General features: G+C 32.0%; 3 protein-coding genes across 4 annotated transcripts; all 3 read left to right on the top strand.

Moving 5' to 3' along the window:
- The first annotated feature begins 453 nt into the window (after window positions 1–453).
- LOC125815507 (flap endonuclease 1) lies at window positions 454–8,656 on the top strand. 2 transcript variants are annotated; one of them, XM_049494990.1, is made up of 18 exons: window positions 454–555; window positions 642–758; window positions 860–918; window positions 1,166–1,225; window positions 1,315–1,368; window positions 1,459–1,507; window positions 1,705–1,752; window positions 2,745–2,810; window positions 2,977–3,027; window positions 3,692–3,811; window positions 3,890–3,974; window positions 4,262–4,343; window positions 5,309–5,423; window positions 5,515–5,571; window positions 5,664–5,710; window positions 5,927–5,978; window positions 7,896–8,017; window positions 8,551–8,656. In XM_049494990.1, exons 1-17 carry the CDS (start codon window positions 544–546, stop codon window positions 7,968–7,970), a joined length of 1,149 nt encoding a protein of 382 aa, XP_049350947.1. In that variant the 5' UTR covers window positions 454–543; the 3' UTR covers window positions 7,971–8,017; window positions 8,551–8,656. The 2 variants fall into 2 exon arrangements, with proteins under 2 accessions (XP_049350947.1, XP_049350946.1); XM_049494989.1 differs by lacking the exon at window positions 8,551–8,656 and adding an exon at window positions 6,887–7,052 and having other exon boundaries at window positions 459–555; window positions 7,896–8,022.
- Window positions 8,657–11,624: 2,968 nt separating this feature from the next.
- On the top strand, window positions 11,625–12,395 carry LOC125816803 (nectarin-1-like; the record flags this gene model as incomplete). The annotated part of the gene is made up of 2 exons (XM_049496423.1): window positions 11,625–11,766; window positions 11,860–12,395. Coding segments are annotated over 2 exons (678 nt in total), but the record flags the coding sequence as incomplete, so codon positions are not given.
- A 4,624-nt stretch (window positions 12,396–17,019) lies between these two features.
- Window positions 17,020–17,980, top strand: LOC125815536 (nectarin-1-like). The gene is made up of 2 exons (XM_049495029.1): window positions 17,020–17,155; window positions 17,245–17,980. Exons 1-2 carry the CDS (start codon window positions 17,026–17,028, stop codon window positions 17,787–17,789), a joined length of 675 nt encoding a protein of 224 aa, XP_049350986.1. The 5' UTR covers window positions 17,020–17,025; the 3' UTR covers window positions 17,790–17,980.
- The last annotated feature ends 2,851 nt before the right edge of the window (window positions 17,981–20,831 follow it).

Below are 20,831 nucleotides of genomic sequence, written 5' to 3' on the forward strand. Positions count from 1 at the left end.
ATATTTTTCTTCCTACTAAATACACTCTAAGAGGAGAAAAAAGAAAAGCAAAAGAATCTTGTACTCATTTCCCTACATAATAGGAAGCAATAAATAATATGAATACTATCTATTGAGTTTACGTTTACCCATTTTTATTCGAATTAATATGAGTAAAATTAAATATTTTGTTTATTTTCACTTAATTCATTTTGGACAAATTGATGTTAAACTCAACCCGTCCGCCTGTCCCCCTAAATCAACCAACTTATTTGCTAAGCAACCTTACTTCCACTCAAAAAGTATCGTATAATTAAGTGCGACGCGTGCTATTCACGAACCGGTTTGTGGGCATAGCATGAAATGGGCTCCACAACTCCTCTTACGTGGAAAATCTGAGAATTATACTCGAAACACGGGAGCAAAACCAAGCGTATAATACAAAGCCTTGTAGATATACTTATATTACATACATATATATACCAAAGAGGCGGGAAAGCTTAAACCCTAGTACCCAACCTTCAAGAAATTGGCTAAGCTTTCTGAGTTCGTTCAATCCAAAATATGGGAATTAAGGTATGTCTACGTAGAAATATAGTGTTTAATCCATCAACTTTACTCTTTCATTTTCATATACTGAACTGTTTCTTTGTGAATTTTAGGGTTTAATGAAGCTGTTGGCTGATAATGCTCCAAATGGAATGAAGGAGCAGAAATTCGAGAGTTATTTCGGTCGTAAAATAGCAATCGATGCTAGTATGAGCATTTACCAGTTCCTGGTCTGTACATTTACCTTATATGCATTCATGTTCAGAATGCGTTATATCTTAATGCCTGTCGAGTTATTAGGATAATTCAATGGTGAATTGTTGTGGTGTAGATTGTAGTAGGACGAAGCGGTACGGAAATGCTCACTAACGAAGCTGGGGAAACTACTAGGTATATTATGCTTTTTGGAACTCCACGACTAGTAGTACTATTTGTACTCTATATAAAATGAAAAGGAGCAACATTTTGTTGGCTATTTGTTTCTTTTGAAGAGTAAAGCAAAACATACTTGTGTACGTGCTGTTATGGTTCATTTAGATAATTGCTTATGTTAGGTTTGCTTTAGTTGGTACTACTTTGAATTTGGCATTAAAAAACTGTAGTTTTTATTGATTATAATGGCTATGTGTGTTTTCAGTCATTTGGTTGGGATGTTTTCGCGGACGATTAGGCTTCTGGAAGCTGGAATCAAGCCTGTGTAATTTGTTGCTTTAAGCGTTTGTGCTTTTCCTTTTGTCCCTTTCTTGCCTTGTTCCTCCTTAGTAATTCCCATGTCTTTATTAACAGTTATGTTTTTGATGGTAAGCCCCCTGATTTGAAGAAGCAAGAACTTGCAAAACGGTACCTATTAGCTCCTTTATATGTTCTTTGTATTATATCCATGAAATGCTGCCTGTTTGTTCATGTTCTCACACTGTCTTGTCTATGCAGTTACTCTAGAAGGGAAGATGCCACAGATGACTTGGCTAAGGCTACAGAGGTTTGATAGTTATATGTCTCTATGATTCAGTACCTCTTTTGGGCTTATTATTAACTGAATTTAATTTCCTGTACCCTCCACCACAGGAAAAGGGTTGGGAAAAGTGTATGACAAGTTCTATGTTTTTGGTCCACCTCTTATTTTTCCTCATTTGTGTGTTTTTTCAAATAATTGATATAGTTGCATTATGATTACAGAGTGGCAACAAGGAGGATATTGAGAAATTCAGCAAGAGAACAGTAAAGGTGGGTTTGTATAATTGTTATTCTAGGTATATTAGTTATGTAAGAGAAGAAATGGTGTTTGTCTGCTGCTCCTTTAATCTCATTGCGTAGTAGATGGTTAAAACCCCTATTGCTCTGTTATAGTTAAATTTACAACCAGATTCACAATTCGAGTTGGAAGCTTCTAGAAAGAGAAATTGAAGACGTTGTGGAGAGAATATTGAATTTGTATTAAGAGAGAAAGTGTTTACAATCGCTAATCTAAATCTCAACAAGCTGTACAGATGATTATATAGCAATCCTATCTGATAACTACCTCACCTAACAATGGTTAACTTAAGTAACCAAACGTCTAACTAACTCACTGCATGCTAACTATAAATGTGAAATGTGAAAATATCTTGTACCAACTTTAACTAACTCTAGTTAACTTGTATCTTGTATCATCCTATCCTGTATCAATTCTCATATTCTCAATAATCTACAAATACAAGATTTGTAAAACTGTACCGGAAAAGTCCAACAGCTTGAGATGCAGAGAGAACTAATAATGTCAAGAAAAGGAAGCACCTTTGTTTACCCATAATCTGTTCAGCGTTACTCTTCAATATTATTTTGTACAGACATAAGTTTAAGAAGCAGGTTGTGTCTATGCTCAAACTCCAAAAAATGTACTATCAATTTTTTTCTATTGAATTATGATTTACAACCTTGTTCAACACAGATTGCAGGTTCTGAGTAGAAAAGAAGTTTCAGAACTTAGGCAATAATTTTAGAATAGCTCTTTAATACTCTTGTACAATTGGCAAGGGTGTGCATCAATTGTAGCTACTAATATCAATGAAGTGTTTGAGATTTTGAAGAAAATGACTTCTTGTGAATATGGCATCTCGTTGTATAGCATGCTTTGGCTGATAAACCTCTCGAATGTTTCGGTTCTACCTTTTTTTTTTTTACATTGTAAATAGCCAAAACCTGTGGATATATATGAATGACGCATACCCAATTTTTAGGTTACGCCACAACACAATGATGACTGCAAAAAGCTTCTCAGACTAATGGGGGTACCTGCTGTTGAGGTGAGTTGGAAGTATAGACATTCTGGTAGTAGGGTGTCTTTTAGATGGTCAGTGGCATTCACTGCACCTTATGTCACGGAATTTACATACAATGGTATCTCTCCAAAGTATAACATTTGCCCCTGATGCAAGAAAGTCTGAATTTTTTCCTTGATGGTTTCCTTAGGCTCCTTCTGAAGCAGAGGCCCAGTGTGCTGCACTTTGCAAGGCAGAAAAGGCATGTATACCCTGTCAATTATTTAATTGCTTAGAACTATGTGTGATCCGTGTCCGATTTGGTCAACCGATTTTGGGTACTTTGACCAAAATAGATGGGGAAAGTCTGGACAGTTTTAATGATTTCTGGAATCAATACAAAAGTTAAGGTGAAATTGAAGAAAATGGAATACCTTTTATATAAAAATTTCTATGTCACTCCTTTTCCTTTGATCTCCTTCCAGGATTCTCCTCAAGTTCTCTACATACTATCTCATAATTTAGGTTTTATAACTCTATTTTTAGATATTTTAATTGTTTTTAGGCGAATCCCCTCACCCGTAACCAAAAATGCATCCATATCCCCAAATCTTAAAAATTAGATCCTGAAGGATCCGACCTCTAGATCCGCACCCATATCGGACACACGCACCCGAGTCCGAGCAACTTAAGGTTGGAATATCTAATCTTTATTATTGTAAATGATATATTTAAGAATTAAGGTCTACATTTGCACATATGCTATAATAAGCATATAATAAAAACTTCGGAGGTTGGGGTGGGGGTTGACAATGAAATATTTCTCTGAAGAATTATGATGTGTAATTGAGTCAGATTTTCCACTTCCAAGTCGCTCATTGGGCATCATTACAGATAGGTATTGAAAGAGTTCCTCTACTTGTCAGGTTTATGCTGTGGCCTCTGAAGATATGGATTCCTTAACTTTTGGAGCTCCAAAGTTTCTTCGCCATTTAATGGATCCTAGCTCCAAAAAGATACCAGTGATGGAATTTGATATCTCCAAGGTAAAATGGGCCTGAACACTTTTTTAGTTGATGTCTTGATGTCAAGTATATTATCTCTTGATTTATGTCTTATTGAAGGTATTGGAGGGACTTGAACTTAGTATGGATCAGTTCATAGACTTGTGCATTCTTTGTGGATGTGATTACTGTGATAGCATCCGAGGTACCATGCTTTTCAGTTAGATCTCTGTTTAAAAATCATTTGAGTATGCATATGCTACCTCGTGTTTCTTCTTCACTATCCGTAATCAGTTATGCTACAGTGTCATTTTCATTGTTTGCACTTTGCACAAGTTTTACCTAGGTCCTGATTTCTTATAATCAATCTTACATCAGCATCTAGGAGCCGTTTAAATTTCATGTGCTTATGCTTTACTTATGCTGCAACTGATATGGTTTGCGTGATTGGAGCAATAATTCTTGGTATCTAATCATCAATCTATGCAATAGGCATAGGGCCCCAGACGGCTTTGAAGCTTGTACGCCAACATGGGTCAATGGAGAGCATATTAGAGAATATTAACAAAGAGAGGTACTTCATTTGTTGTTTTATGGAACTGAGTTCATCGAGTATATATGCATGCATTCATTGGGTGTTATCTAGCTCTTCTTTGCCAACAGTCTTCAATTATCCAGAATACTGAAAAAATGAACATAATTTTTTTCCAGAAGCTAGTTAATTTCCCTTGATTCTCAAGGCTGAAAGAGTGATGAGATGTTGAAAATTTAGAAATTTATTCTAAAGGAGCTTGTCATATTTGTTAAGGGATTTCCACTTTTACTGCAATTACTACTGGAGACGATGGGTTAGCATTATCTGATGGACTGTACACTTCCTGCAGACAATAAACAATGTTCTAAAACATTTTGGCATACATCCTTGGGAAAGATTTTGAAATTTTAAGTTCATAAGGGTCCATATGTTGTTAGATAAATTATTAAAGAAACGGCAGTCTGGTTAAGCTCCCGCTACTTGTGGAGGCCTGAGAAGAGATAGTCACGTTGGATCTATTGTACACAGCCTAGACCTGGTTGCCCCTTAAGTATAGTTTATCTCAAAATATATGGTCTCTTGTGAAATTAAATTTTCAGAAGCCTCTAGAGCTTTGAAGTGCAACTCGTGATGTGTGGGTTAGGTGCATGCCATGGGTTTGGCGCAAACAAAAGCCTAGTTTTAAGTGGAGAAGGATAGTAGGATTGGCATTATCTACTGAGTTTTGAACCATACGGTTCTAGCCCTCAAGGATTTCTTTTGTTATTAAAAAAAAGTTAATTTTAAAAAAAAATCAAGAGAGAAGTATGCCAAGTAATTGACTTATTTGAGAACTCTCCCTCCTCTCTATCTTTTCTGTCTCCCTCTCACCTTTCCTTTGGGTTGTGGTTGGAGAGTGGGTGGACTTGACTGAAACATTATTGGTAAATTTATGTGGGCAGTTGAATTAACCATGATTACATCATATGTTGCTTAAAGTATTTTCATTGCTGATCCTATTGTAGATATCAAATACCTGATGATTGGCCTTATGAAGAGGCTAGGCGGCTCTTCAAGGAACCATTAGTTGTTACAGATGATGAGCAAACTGATCTAAAATGGGCTGCTCCTGATGAAGAAGTGATTGTCTTACCTGAGAAACTTTTGATTTTTTGGTTGGTTGTTAATAAATTTTAACAGAATCTTCATTTTTATATTCTATTCTTATTAGGGGTTGGTTAACTTTCTGGTAAAGGAAAATGGATTCAACATTGATAGAGTTACAAAGGTATCATTCCTTTTGCCACTATTTGACAGAAAGATTTCTTCTAGCTTTTTTTGAAGGATACAATTAACTATTTTGCATCTTGCTTTGTTCAGGCAATAGAAAAGATCAAGACAGCCAAGAACAAATCTTCTCAGGGGCGGTATGAATTGCTTAGAATAAATCTGTTGATGGTTAATAGTGTCGGAAAAAACTGTCGTTCCCTTAACTTCTTAAAATTGATTGGCCCTTGAATATTATTTCACCTTGTAAAAGCCTTTAATTTATGTACAATGTTCTAGTGTGTTTGTAATTCTTGCAGTATCTTCTAACCATGATCTTTTGCATTGTGAATTTGTGTTGTCTCATTTTTTAACAGGCTAGAATCATTCTTTAAACCAGTTAGCACATCTGCTCCAGTTAAAAGAAAGGTACCATTCATGAACTAACCCCACCCTCCCTCCAAAAAAAAGGCATTCAACTGAAAAATCTTTATTTAAGATTGCCAACATCATTGCGTTGCTTTCTCTTTTTGGTGATAGAAGAATTGGATGACGTTATCATTTATATGTTATATATGAGTAGGTCAGTTCACTTGATTAACAACTGCAAATTATGTGTGGTAAGAAGTAAGAGCAACACTTAGCTATGTTGTTTCTTCTTTCTTTTCAATCATATCTTATGTTGATTGTTCTTGGAAGTCAGGTATATCTCTTGGGATTGAATATTAATTTAGGCCATCTTTCATGTGTAATGCTTTTCTAAAATCCAAAGGTTTCTTTCTTTTAGAACACAAATTTCAGGCATAGAGCCTGTTTGGATTGACTTAAAAGTTGGTCAAACCTACTTTTATGTCATTTTTAGCCTTTGAGAGTGTTTGGCAAAGTTAAAAATAACTTAAAAATAAGTTTAAAATGGCTTAAAAAAGTTAAAAGTTAAAAGTAGGTACTCCCCTACTTTTCATTTTTCAACTTAAAAGTTACTTAAGTTCGACTTTTTAAAACTACTTTTAAAAAGCTACCTTTTTTAAGTTAAGCCAAATGGGCTCATAGTCTTGTCCTGAAAAAGTATGCCCATAATAGATACTTATTGAATTTGTCAATGTTTGTTTCAAATTTTAACTGGTTGCCACCATAACTTTTTGTACATTAGCTCATAAGGAATCCAAAAAGCATGCGTAGAATTTGTTAATATATGTTCCAAAATTATGACTGGTTGCCCCCATAACTTTTTGTACATTAGCTCACAAGGAATCCAAAAAGCATGCGTAGAATTTGTTAATATATGTTCCAAAATTATGACTGGTTGCCCCCATAACTTTTGGTACGTTGGCTCACAGGGGACTAAATGTGTTCTTGTATCTCCGATTCCTGTTACCAAGTTTAAGACACTCTCTTTACGATCCAGACCTGGTGTCCTTGGAAAGCTAATCTTCCCATCTTTAGAATTGGGGTTGAATTACTCCGTGCCGCTATCCAGACACGTCTGCTTCGGCATATGATGCTGTAAACCCCTCATGAACCTTGATCTCTAAGTTCTTGCCTTTCATAATACAAAATGCTCTAATTTAGGTAATACTTTTGCTAAGATTGTTGTGCTGAATAGTGAATTCTGAACCTGTGGAAAAGAAATTGATTGAATAAGGTTTGGAGTAATTGTTAATTCATGAAAATACAGGTGGTGCAGCTAAAAAACGTCCTCCTAAAAATTGCATCCCATTAATTAATTTTTGAACGCACAAACATTAATTTGGAAAGTAATGATTACATAAGTTGAGTTGGGGAGTAGGGTAATGATGTTGAGAACTAATACTTCAAAATTTCTTTAGTCTTTGTGCTGGAGGTTGTTTAGTCAAGGCCTAATACATAAACGTGCCCTTTAACTTGGCCTCAATTGACATTTATGCCCTCCAACTTTGAGTGTGTACAAGTAGACATTTAAGCTTGTATAAAGGTGAACTAGTAGAAACACATGCGTTTTGCATGGCATAATAAAATTCTATTAGAGTGTTATTTGTATAGGAATTGCCATGTAGGACGCGTTTGTTTTCTTGTTCAACTTTATGCAAGTTGAAGTGCCTACTTGTGCACATCCAAAGTTGGAGGACATAGATGTTAGTTGAAACCAAGTTAAATGACATGTTTATGTATTATGCCTTTAGTCAACATTTACTTATTGGTTTCGAAGGAACAATCACTATATTTTAAGCTAAGTATTCTTGGTATTATTTTTCTATTTGTGATGTTTTTTTGTGAAGAACGAAAATCTAGAGGAATTTTGCTCCTAAATGATGCATCTTTGGCTAAAGCTTGGATCTCGTTAAAATATGATGCCTTATCTGGTCACAGGAAACAGTTCACACCACTGAGAAAGGAGCTGCTAACAAGAAATCAAAGGCTGGTGGTAGTAAGAAGAAAAAGTAGTTAGCATCAAGTTAAAGCTTGCAGTGAAGTGATGGTTTCGTACCTTGGTCAGGCTAGATTCTTTGATCATTACCTATGTTGACCGTCTGCAATACAGATTCTGATGCGACTTCATAATTTTTCCCGAGTACCATTGTCCACTCATCAAGACTAATTGGATTATAAGATGTCGACTGAATTGAAGTGGCTAATGTGTTTCCTTTGGATTTTTTCTATACTTGGGAAGTAGTTTTAGAAATCTTTTTGGTTTCTGCACAGTAATTTGGTGTCCTTTCAATGCACCAGTAGGATGTGTAGTTTTCAAGATCTAGCTAAACCAGAGAATTGAAGTTTGTGTTTGAAGAAAGGAACACTGATTCGTAGTTGGAAATTATTTTTTTAAAATGCTGTTTTTCTTTTCCCTAATTTATACAAGTGAAGAAAAGAAGACGAATTGGACCATCTATCAGAAGAGGTTGATGTGCGTTTCACTAATTATTAACCTGCTTTAACTTGATGTTGGCTTAACCTTCATTTCTTTGGTTTTTGTTCATCAAAAGGATACACTAATGCATTGTGGTTTCTTTTATCTGCTTGGAAGAACAGTCAAGAATGTCCAGTCACATTGCTGCTTGCGGAGTCTTTGGTAGTTGGTGCCTCAATTTTGTTTGTTCTTCTGGAAGAAAATACACCGATTAGTCAGGCCTCGTTTCTTTTCTTCTGTACCTCTCCACCCTGCCTGGGTTTTTCAATCAATGAATGTATACATCTGGATTATCCTGGGTTCTCATCCTATGTGAATTGGCATTTCTGTAAGTTGCATGTACCATTTAATTCATAAAACCAATCTTAATCTAGTAATTGGCACAGTTGATATTGCAATGGTTTAGTTCTCTCGAGTCCGAGGCATTGTCTTGTCGCTGTGCTTTGGATCTACTGTTACATAACTGTAATGAAACAACTTAAGAATTGTAAATTGAGACTGAGGAAAGAACTCGTATTTTGGTATCTAGTAGGGCTTCCAAGTTTAAACGCAGGCGTGGAGCGTCAAGTCCAAACGAATTCTTAGACTTTTGTTCAGACCTGAAAAAGTTTCGAAACAAATGTTCATTAGCTCGGAAACACGTCCTACACAATAAAACACACTTAATGAGTACAAATTGATAGTGTTATTGCTCAAACATAATTTTAGTGTTGTAAATGAAAAAAATGTAGCTAATATATGTGTTTATAGAGCCTATCAACAGCTAGCTATAATAGATTTTAGGAGAGGTAGATGTAGGCCAAAGAAGAATTGATGGGAGGTGGTTAAATAAGACATGATACATTTTTAGCTTATTGAGGACATGATCCTAGATAAAAATGTATGGAGGTCGAGGATTTTAGACTAAAAGGATAGTAGGTAATTGAGTGTTGTAATACTTATAGGTGGAAGAGGTTAGGTTAGTTCCCTCTTCTCATCGTCTCCTTATTTTGTAATATTAGTTAGTATTCATGTAGTATCTTTCTTCAATTAATTTTTACTACTTTAGGTGCTTTATTTAATTTGTTCATCTTGCTATTTAATTTGTTATGTTATTTTTCTTTCAGTTCTATTTTGATTACATCTTTTTTGAATTGAAGATCTATATGTACTCTCTACCCCACAAAGATAAGAATAAAGTGTTTGTGTACTTCTAATCTTTTCCTGACTCTACTTATAAAATTATATCAGTTAGTATAGTTCTTGTTACTAACTACCAAGTTGAATCCTAATCTTTATTCGTTCCCTTTAGATTTGACTTTATTCGTCCCTTTGAAATGTCAATCACTTAATTCTTGATAAATTAGGCATATTAACTTCTCTATTTATAATAATATCTATCTATGTCTATCTATCCTTCATTATAGTACTAATTACTAACTACTCTAAAAGTGAAAACCTCAAAATGTCAAATACTAAATAGTGAATTATCAAACTACTCATTAAAAAATTGGTGATTTTTTAATCCTTTAGCTAGGTCGACATTACTCCTATAAATTTTTATATTAAAAATAAAGTTATTTTTTATTCAAATAATAGTTTTGTGTTAAATGAAATAGTAATGTTGGAATTGATTTCATATTCCAATGATTTCTAATGAATTTGGCTTCTTTCCATTTCTATTACCCTCATTTCTCAAATTAAAAAACACATTTGATTAAACTCATTCTATATTATATGCTCAGTAATAACAAACATATTTTTTTTTCTTTTTATGTTTTCTTTCGTATCTTTTCGGTAGCTACCAACTACGCATTTAATTATTTCTATGAGCTTCTGGCCTAACCCTATTCACACTCATTAATTATATATATATATATATATATATATATATATATATATATATATATAGTACATACCCTTTTCTTTTGTGCAAGTCAAATGGTGCTTCAAGATTGATAGAACATGTTAAATTTGAGGGTGTTTAGGATTTGGTGAAATATTGATTCAATTCGAAAATTGACTTAAACTGATTAGATAAATTGTTATGTTTAAACTTTGATTTGGTTTTGTTTAAAAAATTGTTTTGATTTTTTTAAAAATAAATAATATTTGATTTAAGTTTATTAAAAATATTCATCAAAAATTTATTTTACCATTAGGCGTTATGACCATTTTTTAGAAGAAGACATGAGTCAAAATCAATTTATGTAAAAACTAAACAATAATACCTATGAGATTTTTAACTAGATTTTAAAACTACTTCTCATCAACTTTGTTTACCCTATTCCAGGAAAATTATTAGTACCGTAATAAAAGTTAGTAAAGGCATAATTATAAGTTGTCAAAGAATGAAAAATTCTTTTTAATTGTAGAAAATGAAAAGAAAGAGAGAAATATTATTAGATTTCATAAAATTTGAAAAATCAAACCAAAAGCTTTTGGCCTAGTTAGATTTCGTACATCATTTTGATTAGAGTACTGTTTACTAGTTGGTTATTGATCAAAATCAAAACTAAATCAATTTAATCAGTTTTAAAACCATCAAAATCAAATCAAACCACCTATAATATGCATTTATCGGTTTGTTTGTTATCGGGTTCGGTTTGATTATTCGGTTATTAACCATACACAAAAATAAAAGAAACAATTTATTCAAAACGAAAAATAGTTAGGATGACTGACATTACAGAACTTTCGATCACTGAATTTACTATGAATAAAACTTCAAAATTCACTATTTTGGCCTAGAAGGGTGAGACAGTGACATTTTCAGTCCCACAAAGAATTAACATAGAGACTCGTATAAATAAAACCAATAAAATAAATATTCTCACCTTAGGCATTTTCGCTATTAATAAGTAAATTATAAATAAATTTTGATTAAACATATATAAGATCTTAAAAATTGTATATAAAAATAAAAGACTATGTCTATATAATAATAACATATATGTATATAATTTGTTGGTTCGATTTGATTATTTTTTCGAACAAAACCATTATCAAACTAAATACTATCGATTTTTAAAAATCTAAAATTATTTAAACTGTTTGATTTTTCAATTTGGATCGATTTTTATTCAAACCATGAGCCTAACCCTAATTTTGATTTTGCCAGTTAAGAACTTCTCACCTAAAGCTTTTCATACTTGCCTATAAATAAACAGCTAATTAGTTTCTCTTTGCTATATATCTATACAAATTAAATTAAACACACAACCATTGAATCCTTTAGAAAGATGTTTCCTTTAATTGTGGTAATTATGTCATTATTAGCCATCAACTCAGATAAAGCTTGTGCTGGAGATCCAGATATGCTCCAGGATATTTGTGTTGCTGATCTCACCTCAAGTAAGTTAAAGCTAAGACGCGCGTTATTCCAATAATATTGAAATTTTATTTGTAAATTACTCGTAATTTATAAGTGATGTGATCATGTAACAGCATTGAAGGTGAATGGATTTCCATGCAAGAAGACGTCCACCGCGGCTGATTTCTCTTCAATGGCCCTTTCAAAGCCAGGAGTCATTACCAGCACATATGGTTCCGTGGTCACTGGAGCAAATGTTCTAACTATCCCTGGCCTTAACACCCTCGGTGTGTCCATGGCTCGTGTCGACTATGCTCCTGGTGGTATTAACCCACCCCACGTCCACCCACGAGCCACTGAGATGATCTTTGTTTTATATGGTACATTGGATGTTGGTTTCATTACAACAGACAATGTTTTGTTCTCTAAGCGCATTATACAAGGAGAAGTGTTTGTTTTTCCTAGAGGACTTGTTCATTTCCAAAAGAACAATGGGAAATATCCAGCAGCTGTTATTGCTGCCTTAAATAGTCAATTACCTGGTGCACAATCTATTGCGACAACGTTGTTTGCAGCTACACCACCTGTCACTAATGATGTTTTGGCTCAAACATTCCGGATTACCTCTCCTGAAGCTCAACTGATTAAAGCAAAATTTGCCACTAATTAAGTAGTGAGAATTCTATTCCTCCACAAAAAGTTATGTTTAAGTTGGGCGCACGGTTGTTAACTCATGTTTTTCGGTTTAAAAGAGAGAGTTTTTTCTCTTTTGCCTTTCTCACCATGTAATAACTAATAATAATGTTTTCAATCGCCTATTATATTAGTACTCACTCTCTCTTCATTTTTATTTGTTACACACTTATTCAAAAAATAATTATTGATGTAAGTATTTTATAAAACTATTATATTAAATGATGTTTAGTATTAGATTTTGAAAAATAAGTATTTAATGTTGAGGGGAAAATATGGAAAAAATAATAATTGTCTTTCTTAATATGTCAAAAGTGACGAGTAAAACAGAAAATTTATTTTAGGAATAAGTGACAAGTAAAAGTGAACAGAGGAGGTATTACTCCCTCCGTCCCATATTAGTTGATCACTTTCCATTTTGCACGATGCTTAAAAAATCATAAATAAGAAGATGATTTTACTAATTCACCCCTTAAAAAACTGTTGAGAATTTTACAAACAAATGTGAACACTTTAAAACAGAATGAATTGCTAGGGAAATATAGAAAGAAAATTAATTAATGCTTTCTTGATTTAGTAGGGTAATCAACTAATATGGGACAACTATATTTAATATTATGATCAACTAATATGGAAAGAAAGGAGTATATAATTGTGGGAATGAAATATTTTTAAGGAATATTTGGAACCGCCTATTTCGGAGTAAACGAATTGTTTTCAAGTAGCGTTCAATCGAACTTAAATGCATGTGGTATAAAATTTAATCGTTCTTACTGTTTTTTACCCTCCAAAATATTTATTGTAAAGTTAATATATATTGACCATAGAAAGAAGCAGGAGAGAAAAGATCCTTTTGGCTTTGCCTTATTCACCACAATTTTTCTTTTTGTGAAGAGTATATATTTGTCAAAGTAGATCACTTCATCGTAAAAAACTAACTAGTCATTAATGATCAACAAACTAACACCTGTTTAAAATTAAAATGAGATATTTTAATGTCAAAAATACCTTAATAATATGTTTTAAATTACCTGTTTGTATATTGACAAGTGAAATATACAAACGGAGTTTTGAAATTTCCTAAATGTATAAATACAGAATTTGTATATACTTAACATATTTGTATATTCGCAAGTGAAATACACATATAGACAGAAATATACAACCGCAACCTTCATAGCAAAGAGAACTATAGCTATGGAATGTAATTATTAAAACTATAGCTATAAAACCTTATTATAACTACTATTATGTTTGCTATTTCTGAAATTTTCTCTTAAAATTATCTTGTATTTGTCCATCAAAAGATCTCTAGGGATCAGGCCGAAACAGTAAGAGTGAAAACAATTAGAAAGGCCTTAGCGAAACTTAATGAGGTAGCGAGTATTTGGATCAGGCCCAATAATATATAAGATTCGAAGGCCTTCGTAAATTGGACTTACATATGAATGGAAATACATTATTGGATTTCGATAGTGAAATAGAATTATGTAATCTATTAATTAGTCTTTCTTAAATTATAAAATATTCTCCGTTTTTAGGGTCAATAAAGAATCTACACTACTTGGATTATTTTTTTTGGTTACACATTTCCCAAGCCAAAAATTACATTTGCTAGCTAAATCTATATAAAAAAGTAAACATTAATTTATATTTAAATATTTTTTTTTTTTTTTTGTATATTAAGGTGGATAGGGTGTTATTCACAAACTCAACATAAGTATTCCCCATTGGACAATTTATTTATGAAAGTGTATGTATACCCAAAAATGGACCGCCCCTCAAATTGGATCAAGATATACTTTTTCAAGTTGATTCGATAGTGAGAGATTACCCAAGCTTTATTTGGCCACTCCCGAAGCAACTGTTTATGGATATTATGGAGAAACTCCTTATGAAGGAAATATATTAATTATATTTATATATGATAAATTGAAATCTAATGATAACACAAGTGTTAAAGAATGACAAAAGTCCACATCGGTGATTAATGAGATGGGTGGACTCCTTATAAGGCATGGACAATCCTTCTCCCTTTGAGCTAGCTTTTGGGGTGTGAGTTAGGCCTAAGACCTAATTTAACAACAAGGTCTTCCAAGAGTAGAATAATCACATTGTTAGAAGAGCGTTTTAATTGTTCTTGAGAAATAAGTCATACTCATAATTAACTAGGTTGCTTCTTTCAAATAAGGGGAGAAACACCGAGTCAAATAACTAAAAATATTTTCCGGCAACAAACACGGATCTAAGAATTGATAATATTTGTATAACACATGATTGATATTCATGAGATTAAATGTCCCCTTAGCTTGATATGTCCTCAGTTCCAAAACAACTGTAATTCTTTGTTTAATTTTTGTTATTAATTATGTTGAATTATTCTCTATCATTCTGATTTGACTTGGACGTAGTCCATTTGGAGGCCCTTCAATTATCTTTGCATAACGATTAACGATCCAGGGTTATCTGTCTAGGAAATGCAAGTTGTTTTGATAAATTAGGTATTAACTAATTATATATATTCACTATGTACTGTAAACAATTTATTATTGTCATAGTACTTTATCATGTTATCACAACTATATGCCTCTTTTGTTTCAAAGCTATTTAATTTCACTTATTATGAATAATTATCTTTTAAGTATATTTTGACAATTTCTTTTACACTGTTCATTACATATAACGATGTATACATAAACCTTATCTCTACGTTAGCAAAGACAAATAAATTATTTTTAAAAGATACTCGAGCAGAGTTAAATTCAAATTTTATAGTATACATATGATACATATTCACAGTTTAAACACTAGGTATAGACCATCTTTTATATTGATACTAAATACAGGTGCCCGTGTTAGCACGGGCTCAATATCTTAATATTTTTTATTTATTTTAATTTATGTGATATATGTAAAATTTAGAAAGTTGAATAAATTTAATATGATTTTTAGATATATAAGTGGTTAATTACTTTTTATTTGCGCAAATTTATTGTGAAGAAGTCCATTAAGATGCCTATAATTAAAGTATTTTTTGTCATCAACCGTTAATTCTTTACTCAAAGTAGTTACAAGATATAAACAAATATTACCGACATTCAAAATAATAAAGCAATAACTAAAAAATATGAATTTAAAACTAAAAGTCATAACCAAAACAGATTCCATAATTTCGAAAAAATTATACTAATTAAATTATAGTAGGAAAAAAAGATTTTTTTTAAAAAAAATTCCGAAACACGCTGAAGTAGGCACGTCGACTAAGACGTTCCTGTTTCAGCGTGAAATCTTTAATTTAAAACTAAAAGTCATAGCTAAAAAGAATTCCATAATTTTGAAAAAATTATACAGTAATTAAATTAAAGTAGAACAAAAGAATTAATTTTTTTTAAAAAAAAATTCTTGAAACACGCCGAAGGAGGCACGTTGATTTTAAAAGTCATAGCTAAAAATGATTCCGTAATTTCGAAAAAAATTATAGACTAATTAAATTAAAGTTTAACAAAAGAAATAAATTTTTAATTATTTTTCAGAAACATGTTGAAGCAGGCACGTCGACGGAGAACTAAAATTCAGAGCTAAAAAGGATTCTATAATTTCGAAAAAATTATACACTAATTAAATTAAAGTAGAACAAAGGAAATAAATTTTGATTTTTTTCCAAAACACGCTGAAGCAGGCACATCGATTTTAAAAGTCTTAGCTAAAAAGGATTCCATAATTTCGAAAAGATTATACACTAATTAAATTAAAGTAGAACAAAAGAAATTATTTTTAAATTTTTTTCCAGAAAAACGCTGAAGGACGTGCCTGCTTCAACACTAACTGTCTCTTATATAATAAGAGAAATTTGATATATATATATATCTGTAATTTTCACGTTCCAATTGAAGTCCAAGTTAAGGAAAATTTAAGGGATCTCTAATTAAAATATACCTTAGCTATACTAGTAATTTTTCAAAATCAAGTCAAATATATTACGTACTATTTACTGAATGTCAATAGAGTTATGTCATACCGTTTAATTGTTAGGATAATTAAGAAGCATATTTTATATCCTTCATTCTTAATGGACCATTTCAAATATTATATGCTAAGTAATAATTAACCAACATAATTCTTTATTTTTATTTTTAAGTTTTTATTTCGAGGTTACCAACTAGACCTTAATTATTCCTATGATGAGCTCCGGCATAAACTTATTCACACTTGTTAATTATATATATAATACCATTTTAATTTTGTGAAAGTCAACTTGTGATTATAGCTTGTTAGAACATGTCAAATTGTGATATATAATGAAGACTATTTCCTATTTTTAATTTCTTTTTAGTAAAGAAGTTCATTTCCTTAAAGAAATTAATGGCACAATGAGGATAAAACTTGATAACAACTCGAATAGATTATAGTCAAATTATTAACAATTAGCAAATGGCATGTTTCGTGCTCAAACACACAAATTATCTTATGTCAACTAAGATTCCAATTACATCAATTTGATTTGTCCGGCTTCTAATTCTCACCCTATAAATAAACTGCCTAATTTCTCTTTTCATTATCCATACAAATTTATAAAGCAACATTCAATCTTCTTTGTCCAATTCCAAATGGCTGTCTTTAGAAAAATGTTCCCTTTAATTATGGTAATTATGGCATTATTAGCTATTAACTCAGATAAAGCTTGTGCGGGAGATCCAGATATGCTTCAGGATGTTTGTGTTGCTGATCTCACCTCAAGTAAGTTCAGCTAAGACGCGGTTCCAATAATATTGAAAATTTATTTGTACGTAATTAATTAACTTATAAGTGATCTGATTGTGTAACAGCCGTGAAATTGAATGGATTTCCATGCAAGAATATGTTCTCCGCGGCTGATTTCTCGTCGATGGTTATTTCAAAGCCAGGAGCCACAAACAACACATTTGGTTCCCTTGTCACTGGAGCTAACGTTATGGCTATCCCTGGGCTTAACACCTTAGGTGTGTCCATGGCTCGAATCGACTATGCTCCTGGTGGCATTAACCCACCCCACCTCCATCCACGAGCCACGGAGATGATTTACGTTTTACAAGGTGAATTAGATGTTGGTTTTATTACTACAGCTAATGTATTGGTCGCTAAGCACATTGTACAAGGAGAAGTGTTTGTTTTTCCTAGAGGACTTATTCATTTCCAAAAGAATAACGGTCACATGCCAGCAGCTGTTATTGCTGGGTTCAATAGTCAGTTAGCTGGTACACAATCGATTGCTACAACGTTGTTTGCAGCAACACCAGCACCAGGTGTTCCTAATGATATCTTGGCTCAAGCATTCCAAATTGGTACTATGCAAGTTCAGCAGATTAAGGCTAAATTTGCACCCAGGAATTAAGTAGTAAAGTTTTAATTATTTCTCAACAACTTTGTTTTGTTAATTAGTGGGACGTGATGTTTTGATTTTTGTTTGTAATGTCAATAAAAGAGAATTCTCCTTAGCTTTCTCATCATGTAAGAATAATTAATGTGTTTGTTATTACTATATACGTTTGCGAAATTGGATTTTAAGTGCATGTGTTTCGATTACAGAATGAATGTTTTTTTTTCCTTTACCAAAATATTTGTTATCATGAAGCTAATGGCCGGTAGGCCCGGTACAAGTAAGGATGGGAGAAGATTCTTTGACTTTGTTTCGTTCCAAAAATATAGTATAGTAACAATTATTAGAAGCCTTTTAATCCAGAGATTTTGGGTTCGAGTCCGTTTGAATATGTAGCAGGCAGTGTTTTATCTTCAATATCAAACTTTTCGATGCGAATTCAAAGTATATATGTGTCAAAGTCAATCAAGTCATCATACAAAATTAGCTAGCCAATCCTCACAACAACAATATACCTACACACCCAATGATGTCCTACCAAAGTGAGATGTAGCAGAATCCTCAACAAATTAAAATTTAAAAGGTTGAATCTTGAAAATTTCATTTTTTATATATATACAGAATTATTCTTTTTACCTTTGTCACATGTTTTTCTCCTTATTTGAGATCATATGGTCCTAAGTTCTTTGTCAAAGCTTGAAATTTCACTAGATGTTACAGATTATATATAGAATTTGTGTATTATTTGATTATGATTTAGTGACATATTTGCTATTGAGGAAGTCCTAACACCAAAATAATGTTGTCTTCAACAGAGTTTTACCATAATTTTGAATAGTAATCCCTGTCATTTTCTTCATATACTATAGTCCAATACTTGAGGGTAACAGGAAAATGACACAAAAACAAACGTCTTTATTTACGTTTTACACTAATCTACGTAACGTAAAAGTCTTGCAATCCGTAACATTGAAATCCTACACCGTAATCAACAATCTGCATTGAAACTCACACTATTTTTAGTTTTCAAACTTCTTTGTTTATTACGAAAATGACAACATTACCCAGTGACTATTCAATATTGTTCCAATTTTAATACGATATTCATTTAAGATAACAAATCATACAATTGATAAAAATAATATTGTCATCATAACTAATACATCATATTCAGTACTATTCTTATACATCTCACCAAACGATTGCTTAAAATATTCAGGGAACGTTTGGTTGCTGATTAAGGAAGACTTATTCATATATTTAAACTAGCATAACTTTATACAATGTTTGGTTACAAAAATGGGGGAAATAATCTCCACATAAAATCCGACATAAGTTATACAAAATTTGCTGCTTCTTTTATTCCCCCTTCCCCCCCCCCCCCCCCCCCTCTCCCTCCATATAAACCATAACATTGCTAATATAATGTTTGGTTCTTATTTTATTCGTTCACATAAATAATACAGGTGTAAAACATGATAGAATATATGCATTATTTTATGCTGTAAAAATGAAATAACTGATATATGAATAGTTAATCCTGTGTAAGTATCTTGCATTTACCTGCATAATTGATTCATACATAATAAAATAGTTGCTTAACTCCAACCATCAACCATATGACTTAGTATTTTGATTCAACAACTTAATTATTTAACTGTGCTTGGTATTAATTTGTGTCACTGTAGGAAGTACATGTTTTGTTAATTTTTATAATCTTTAATCACTCATAGTCAGACGTACGTCAGGATAAAAAAAAAGGGGACAAAATGACCATCAAAATCAAGTTAGGAGATGGACAAAAATAAGACAAAAGGAATAACATTTTTACCCAATTTAAGAAATACGCTACAAGTATATTATTTTTTTCACTTCGAGTGGGTGAACAATTCTCTGATCTTCGACGAGTTGAAAACGAAAGTAATAAAGCAATAATTAATTAAGTTCAATGTAGGGATTAATTTGAAGTGTACTATCAATTTGATCGATCTGTACTTCTATTTGGAAATATTAAAGACTTTTACATATGACTAATTGACTATACATTTATTTAATTAACGTAATTTTTATTTCTCAAATAGGTATGTCATCCATGACATTTGCGATGCCGCGTCGAGTCTAATTTTTATGAAGAGTTCATTTCTCAAATAATTAGTCAATACAATTATTTTTATAAAAGTTATTAAAGATAATTTGTGTTACTTTAAAATCATTCTACTTATCAATTATTCTGTAAAAATCACTAAATTATTTTTTATTACATTAGAATTGTTCAAGTTCTGAATTGTTCTAAAAGTTGCTAAACTAATTTTTATCATTTTAAATTCATTAAACTTATTATGACTGGTTACTCAAAGATGATTAAAAATCATACTCCCTCCATTAATTTTTATTTGTCTATTTTTTGTTTACTCTCCTTAAAAAAAATAAAATTAATATGAATATTTTATCATACTATTCATATTAATTGTATTGTCATAGGTCTATAAAAATAATTTGATTAATAATTAATTAATATTGAGAAAAAAAAAAAATCTTTTCTTGTTGTTATAAGTGACAAGTAAAAACGGAAATCTATGAATTAGTATGTATTTGAGCTGAGGATCTTTTAAAAACAATAATTCTATTTCCACAAGGTAAGAATAAGATTTATATACACTTTACCCTTCCCCATTCGCATCCAGACTGCGTATTTTGTTGTTGCCGTAAACTCTACATATAAAGAGGAACTTTTGCATATAGTCACTCAAAAATAGCCTAATTACGCTCTATAGATATAGTTTGTTAATTACGATTCGTAGCTACATGTTATAGGGAGGAGGGGGCGGGCGAGACTGGGAGAGAGAGGCGAGCGAGAGAGGGCAGAGAGTGGGAGAGAGGTGAATTGTATATATATATCGGTTAGATAATTGTATATTATACATATGTATTTGTATATTCTGGCGAGAGAGATTGTGAGAGGGAGGAGAGAGGCGAGCGAGATTGGGAGAAGACAATAATTTGCATCTCGTTTGTATAATTCACGTGTTTTTGTATAATTAAGTAATATATAGTCTG

Source organism: Solanum verrucosum, unplaced genomic scaffold (assembly GCF_900185275.1).
Source record: "Solanum verrucosum unplaced genomic scaffold, falcon-dt-bn FXZP01000261.1, whole genome shotgun sequence".
Lineage (NCBI taxonomy): Eukaryota > Viridiplantae > Streptophyta > Magnoliopsida > Solanales > Solanaceae > Solanum > Solanum verrucosum.

Bases quoted from the DNA above. Each gene is read 5' to 3' on its own strand.
- LOC125815507 (XM_049494989.1), top strand. The intron at 1,508-1,704 runs GTTTGATAGTTA...TTATGATTACAG, and splicing joins ACTTGGCTAAGGCTACAGAG to AGTGGCAACAAGGAGGATAT. The intron at 2,811-2,976 runs GTGAGTTGGAAG...TGGTTTCCTTAG, and splicing joins TGGGGGTACCTGCTGTTGAG to GCTCCTTCTGAAGCAGAGGC.
- LOC125815536 (XM_049495029.1), top strand. From the start codon at position 17,026: ATGGCTGTCTTTAGAAAAATGTTCCCTTTAATTATGGTAATTATGGCA. The intron at 17,156-17,244 runs GTAAGTTCAGCT...ATTGTGTAACAG, and splicing joins TGTTGCTGATCTCACCTCAA to CCGTGAAATTGAATGGATTT.